Source organism: Lathyrus oleraceus, chromosome 1 (genome assembly GCF_024323335.1).
Source record: "Lathyrus oleraceus cultivar Zhongwan6 chromosome 1, CAAS_Psat_ZW6_1.0, whole genome shotgun sequence".
Taxonomy (NCBI): domain Eukaryota; kingdom Viridiplantae; phylum Streptophyta; class Magnoliopsida; order Fabales; family Fabaceae; genus Lathyrus; species Lathyrus oleraceus.
In genome coordinates this window covers 44,764,137-44,771,843 of record NC_066579.1, presented here as the reverse complement: position 1 = coordinate 44,771,843, position 7,707 = coordinate 44,764,137, and the positions used below count along the sequence as shown (strand labels likewise).

The 7,707-nt window shown below is 32.5% G+C and overlaps 1 protein-coding gene across 1 annotated transcript; it reads right to left on the bottom strand.

The window, feature by feature from the left end:
• Positions 1 to 5,660: 5,660 nt before the first annotated feature.
• LOC127090371 (uncharacterized) lies at positions 5,661 to 6,289 on the bottom strand. The gene is made up of 2 exons (XM_051029396.1): positions 6,257 to 6,289; positions 5,661 to 6,182 (listed from the first exon to the last, which is right to left on the bottom strand). Exons 1-2 carry the CDS (start codon positions 6,287 to 6,289, stop codon positions 5,661 to 5,663), a joined length of 555 nt encoding a protein of 184 aa, XP_050885353.1.
• Between the last annotated feature and the right edge of the window lie 1,418 nt (positions 6,290 to 7,707).

The window sequence follows — 7,707 nt, the reverse complement described above, 5'->3', positions numbered from 1 at the left end:
TTGATAAATGGAAACCTCGTAACCATGTTATTTATCTACATAACATTGAGATCCTTGACATTCAAATTCCCAAGCCTATAGTCCCATATCCATTCTTCCCTACTAGCAAATGTTGGAAGAAACCTATGCTCCATTATTTTCAATTCAACCTTGAAAGTTCTATTTTGAGCCATATGGACATTTAGGATTAAACTCCTGTTTGCATCCATAACTTTTAACACTTTATTTTTCATGTGAATCTTGTAATTCCATTCAAGAAATTGACCAATGCTTAAAAGATTACACTTGATTCCCGAAATATACATCATATGTTTAATCAAAGAATGCGCACAATTCTTCCTCTTGATTAATACATCACCAATACCTTATACTGCAAGTGTGTTGCCATCCATAAATTTCATCTTTTTTTTCAACGCTTGATTGATTTTTACGAACCAATCCTTCCTTTCTGTCATGTGCGTTGAAAACCTGGAGTCAAGGTACCATTGATTGTTTCATTATGCATCTTCTTGCGTAGTCACCGTCATATTTTCGAGTGATTATACCCAGTTTCGGCTACATTTTCATGTGATGTTTTCTACTTCGGCAGTCACGATTAACAATGTGCTCTCATCATATTATATACTAGCAAACTTTGCTTCAACTTCTTATGGATAATTCTTATTGGCATTACATAGGCGACCAAAATGTCCAATCTTTTGACAATTGTAGCATTGGACGTTGCTCTTGTCATTTTTCATCTTATTTCCCTTTCTTTATTGTTGTCACCTTTGTAATTGCTTGATCTACCACCTTTGTTGCAACTTTTTTCACCCTTTTGTAATGTTGAATTTTTGGAATTTTGGGAGTCCCTTCCACCATTGTTGTGGTAGTTTTCTCCACCTCTATTCATGGACCATTTTCCCTTCACCTTCTTGTCTTTTCCATGGAAAAAGGTCTGCAAAGAAACTTCAACCTTTTCTTTGTCAACATTACCTGCTCCATTCTCTCCTCATCAGCCTCAAGAGAACTTTGAAATTATTCTTTGATCATGGTTGAAATATCCTTAGACTCTTCAATTGCAACAACTATGTTACTGAATCTTGATGTTAATGATCTCAAGATTTTACCAACCACATGTTGCTCAATGATTTTTTTCTCCACAAGATTTCACTTAATTCACCAATCTTGTGATTTTTTTTTGTAAATTCACTAACAATTTCCTTCTCCTCCATTTGAATTAATTCCAGCCGCCTTTTATGAGTTTGTAACCTCATCACATTTTCCTTGTTCACTCTTGCATAAATTTTCTCTAAGATTTCTCAAGCTTCCTTTGAGGATGTGCAATTACCAACCTTCTTAAAGTTATCAACATTAATATATTGATGAATGGGATACAGAGCTTTGAAGTCTTTCGTCTTCTCTTCTTTGTACACAGTTATTTGTGTAGTCATTGCACCTTCTACAAGTGAATTAACATCATTATTGATCACTTCAAGAACATCTTGACAACCAAACAACATCATTATCTGTTTGCATCACCTGCCATAAGTTTTTGCATCGAGAATTGAAAGATTTGCAGGAATACATTCATTGGGGATGAAAAGCATTTTTGTACACTAGGTGTTTGATCAAAAGAACTAGATTGTTGATGCCAAATGTTGGGAAAAACACGTTCACAAGATAGAATGATGAACTAATGAATAATGGAAAGAGTGAAAGAATTAGGGTGAAAAAATGGTTGTTATTTCACTAATGATCCAACATGGGTATATATACAACAATACAAAACAATGTAGCTAACAAACTAATAAGAAAAACAAACTTCTCAAACATATAATTTATTACACTCAGACTGTAATTGATTACATTATACTACTGTCTAAAAAAACTAAAAATTGGAGGGGTGGTAATCAATTACACCAAATATGAAATCGATTACATGTCGATTCTATTTGATTCTGACTGCTTCTGAATTGATGGTAATCGATTACTCCCTGAATATAATCAATTACACTAACTTGAATTATCACTTTTTCATAATACTGACTAGGATAGTAGTCCACCTGCTCTACTTGTGATGTGACAGATCATTCTGCTATCCGGACCATAATTATTTGACTCTCTGATCGGCCTAAAACACACCAATAAGTAATCACGAGTTATCAATTAGATACATTAACATTATTTTTAACAACTATAATGTTTAAATTGTATCATCACCTTAAGCATTTATCAAATTTAGAATGGACACCATGAAGCATGATTATACAAGACACCTGCACACTTGAGACTTATATTTTCTAAAGTGAATCCCATGACATGCGACACTTTTGACAATACAATATAATGAAATTTCATATACCCTTTTGTGAGACACTTCTCCGATACCATGAATTCCAAGACTCTAGGTGAGACACATGTCAGAATATTCTCATGCAGACACATTTAACTTATAGGCTCTCTCAATTCACTCTAAGATCTTTTAGATGACATGACAATTTACACAATAGTTATGTAATAGTCCTATTTATAAAAAACAATTTAGTTTTTTAACATATTGAATAATTAATTTATATGGATTATAAATAAATCAAATACATTAAATATTAAATATATATATATATATAAAATACAAACTGACTTTTATAGATTGAATCGGAGGGAGTAATTTTAATAATTAAGATGATTTATCAAAGTCATTTAAAAATTCTCCCTCTTTATACATTTGTGACGTATAAGTAGATCTTTAAGGATCAAGATCTAAATATAATTATATTTCAAAGAATTAAAACTTAGCACACTCGAATTCGAATCAATTCATAGTTTCTAAATTTGTTTTTCTTTTCTAGACTCAAATCATTTTTATATCTTGGGGACTCTCATTACTAAAAATACTAAAAATTCATGACTCAATAGAACTTATCATGGTTCATATTTAGCACATCACATAATTTATAGATAGGATTCAATGAGACGTCACTTAACACAATTCACAACTCATAACACATTAATTTCATAGTTAAATCAATATTGCATAAAGTTCAAATCATTGAATCACACTTTCATGGTTATAGTTACTAAAAAAAACTTTAATGAATAACTAGAAACAATAGACATTTCACATGAAATTCAATTATAAATTATGGCAATATAAAGTAATGACACTAATTCAATTTTATCTAATGTATACACATATCATTCACATATATTGCTAATAAATGACGCAAGACCTTAAAAGTGTTAATGTTTATCATTTTTAGTTCTATTTATCAATTAAACATTAAATCATTCAATTAAACATTAAACATTATCGATTGATCGACATATATCTATTATTTCAAATCGAGTCTATTTACTGTTTACTTTTCTTGCAAGTCACGTCCCTTAAAGTCATAATGTTTCCCTCTCTAATGTGGATTGAATGCTACGTAACAACAATCCTAATTTTCTTTTTACCAATTTAATCGCAAGAACAACCGTAAAACTAAGTCTCAAGTACAAATGATTCAACCCTTACCTAAGGATATGAGTGGATGACAGTAATTGCATAAAGTAATTTCGATAGAAGAATTAGGTCTTCTAAACTCATCTTTGACCTAATGTAGAGTAGAACTTCAAAAGAAAACATCAAAGCTAAATAGATTGAGAATACAATTTGAAATAAAATTTAAAATCATAAAATGTACAAGTAACATACGACAATAGCAACATTGACACAAAATAGTTTTGATTAAAGAGTTGTGTTTCCTACAAACACTTTTTTTTCCATTCATGATATAATCTTCAATACAAATGAGAAGGTTTAGATGCACAAAGGAGTATTATGTCACTTAGCCACCAGAATTTTTAGATCAAAAAGGATACAAGATAAGGTGTACAGATTGTTCAAGGATTTTATGATTTTAAACATGTTCAGCCTAAAATAATACTCATTCTCTGTGCAGCATTGTTTCTCCAAATACTTAGTAGAACATGGAGTATATCTGAAAGTAAAAGAATGAGTTAGCCAACTTTTAACTTAAATGACTTATTAATTACCGATAGTGATAGCAGAGAAATTGAGGACTTTAAGCATTGGTGATATCATAATTCGACATGACAGATTCTTAGGCATGAAGTTTGTTGATACTTCTAAAAATATTGTGATGTATCAAATTTTTGTAGTATCAAGGAAAAAAACGTGTTAGTGTCCGTGTCCGACATCAGCACCAACACCAACAGAACACTGACATATTTAGCCTCTGATTTCACCATTACAAGTGTTGTAATATGAATCCTTATGTCAAAGGCATATGGCATGGTGAAGGAATATAGTGGAGTGATTATCACTTAGTCCCAACTAACACAACAGAAGCAACTAATGTGGAGTCCTTGTGTGAGACCTCATTAAATGATGAACATAGATGTTGCAAATCTGATTAACAACTCTTGAAATTGTTAGAGCATTTCTTAATGTATCCTATATGTTTTTTAAACACCATATGAAAATTTAAAAATATTTTCAGTTTTTGGAGATTTATTTACGGACGCACTCCAACACACATTCAACACAGGTCATTCGATGTCCTATTATTTGATTTTTCTTATTTTGGAGATGTATCTTTATAATTTTCCCGTAGTTACATTTCCGTAACACAAACACATTAGTAGCAGAATCAAAAACATATAATTTTCCAAAATAAAATTAAGATTCATAACATATAATTAATATTACATAGATCATTTCACCACAAAATACAACATTATTTCAATATCCAAACGAATGCTCCAACATCTTCGCAATATCTTCGGTTGATCTTGAAATTGTCGTTTCCAACTCGAACAGAACTTTTGTTTCGAAACGGAAATACATATTCCACATAGCTCTTACATCTGCTTGCGTCTTAAGCTCAAATTTGTTGAACTCAATCTTCCTTTCGTTGTCAATCGACGGTGAACGGTACTCGAGTTTTAATATCCTTCGATTGTCTCCGTAAGGTAGAAGTTGGTGGATTTCGTATTTTATATCTTCAAGGGAGGTGAACTCGGTGAGCTTAAACATTCGTCCGGGTGTAGAGCTTGAGAATGAGACATTTGCAACATACCAATTAATATTTATTTATAACACTTGAGACATTTTCAGTTTGTGTAAAATATAATATAAGAGCACCTTAATTTATAGAAGTCATAGATCAATATGGACCACTCAATAACTTACATGCTGATTCCGGAGATATATCTTCAGTTCCGCACCCTATTATCTTATTCCGGAGATACATCTCTAGAACCTATCATGAACCAGTTCCAAAACAGAACCTTTAAAATCACTTCAGGAATCTCACCTTGATCCTTCAATAGTGTTTGACACACCTTTAAGGTCCAAGTAAAATTTTCCTCTTTTTCACACTCAAGAAATGCAAACCCAACAGAATGTCTTCTCAGTTGAGGTAACACCAACCATCTCCAATAATAGAAATCTATACTTGTTAGTCTTATAAGTAGAATCAAGTATCAGCACAATAGAAAATGTGTTGAACAACTTTATGAAATCAGGATGAGTCCAAAATATCTCTATAACAATAACTCCATCCTCGCATGTTCGGTACCTTGACACGTAAATGTTATTATCCAACAGTTTCAAAAGTTGTTGCACTTCAGTTTTATTCCCCATAAGTGCCTTGTTAGTTTGGTATCAAATATTATACACTTTCTTGATATTTGATATATTTTTTAGATCTTTTTCGTTTCAATGTTGCAAGTATATTTTTTTGCTGAACCAAATTCAATGTCATGTCAGCAACACATTCCTTCTCTTCCGGCATGAGCTGACACACACTAGGATGACCGACTAATTTTTCACATAAATCATGGTTATGCAAACCACATATGACGTTAAATCTCCAATTTTTGTTTGCCAACATGTAACCACGCACCTTAAACAGACACTCACATTTTTTTACACCGGTGTCACCTCTTTTAAAATTCCGGAGAAGAGTTTTATACTTTTCACTTCTTTCGCACGTCATTGTCACAAAAACGCATCTTCTATCTAAACCATTATCGGGCCTTCCAATAACCACACTAAATCCAAGTTTAGAAGTCTCCATATGAATCCATTGAAGCATTTGATCACGAGATTCAAACTTTTCCTCGTTATTAAATTGATTATCAACATTTACCGCCTTCACAACAATACCTTGGACATTCGGGATGCACCATATCTAATGAAAACAATTACAACATAACAGTATATAAGCGTCACTCTTAAAAACATAGTTGGAAAATGAATACATACTAGTTTCGAAGATGCATCTCCGAAAAAGTTCATACTCGTTCCGAAGATACATTTTCGGATACAACGCTCGTTTTTTCAAACAAAATGCATGATTAATGTGAGCAATGCAGTGTGAAATAAAGGATATTTACCTAAATTTTATTTTCTTTTGCTCTTTTCGATGTGATGAACCACAAGAATGAAGATTTGAAGTAAAAAAATGAATTGAGAATTAAGAAGTTTTTGGTGAGAGTTTGTGTTGAAAAACAACAATGACAACAATGATCGTGTGATCATGTAGCTTTGTCTTTTATCAAATTATTCCGGAGATGCATCTCCAAAAATATCTAACATTCAAAGGTGACAAAATATTTCAAAATCCTCTCAATTTAAATATGGTTCTGAAATTTCTACTGAACTGATCAATTTTGAATATATTATTTGAAATATTCCAGAGATAGATAGGAAGTCGTTCAGAATAACATGTGTTGTGTGTGTTAGAGTGCGTTCGGAGATACATCTCCAAAAACTGAAGAGCATTTTAATATTTTCGCCTGCTACATAAGAAACATATAGGATGCATTAAAAAATCCTCAAACACGAATTGGTCTTTGGAAGCCCACCTTGCGGTTCTCTCTACATATAGGTTTTGGACCGGCGAAAAGTGAAGGCGACTTCTCTTGATTGTTCATATGATGAATGCATAGTTCTTCGTTTGATCATTCATGCTTTGGAGTCATTAATCTTCCATTAATATTGAGCAATGTCCTCTTGTATTTCTTCCTTTGTTTACACTTATTTAGTTGGTTAATGAATCGATTTACAATAATAATAAAATCTCTCAGCCCGGAAGAACAAAAAATTTCAGAGTTTACATGGAAAATCCTATCATTACAAGCTCAAGGTGACTAAACATGACTTAGTTAATAGAAGAATCAACATATAACACTTGAGTAGCAGACTTGCAGTGTATGCTTATATTTATCAACCAGATTCCATCCAAAACATATAGCTCAAGTCTCAGTAAAAGTACCAGGTTAGTTATTTATACTATATATCAACATGAAAGTGCTACTCGGGGAAAAGGTAGGAGGGAAAATATCTACCTTAGCCTGATTAATTAAACACACCCGCACACATCATTTGGCAGTTCTGTTTCTCCTCAAACTCGTCACATCCAAGCAAGGTGAATAACAGAAACCATGGCCAATCAACTCATAGCATATATCAACATGAAATCTGATCCCATATGCTTAGTTTGCTGATCACAGAGGCTTTCCCTCTCAGCTACTCATCTCCGTCTAATAAAAACTACACACACATGCTTATAGATAAGGTAGATCATGCAACACATAAACATACCCAAAGACTACAGATCTTCAGTCTTCCGCTAATAACCAATAAAGAATGTAATTGCCATCCAAATATGTCTCCAAACCGACCTCTCAGCTAGAGATCAAGCTTATTAAAAG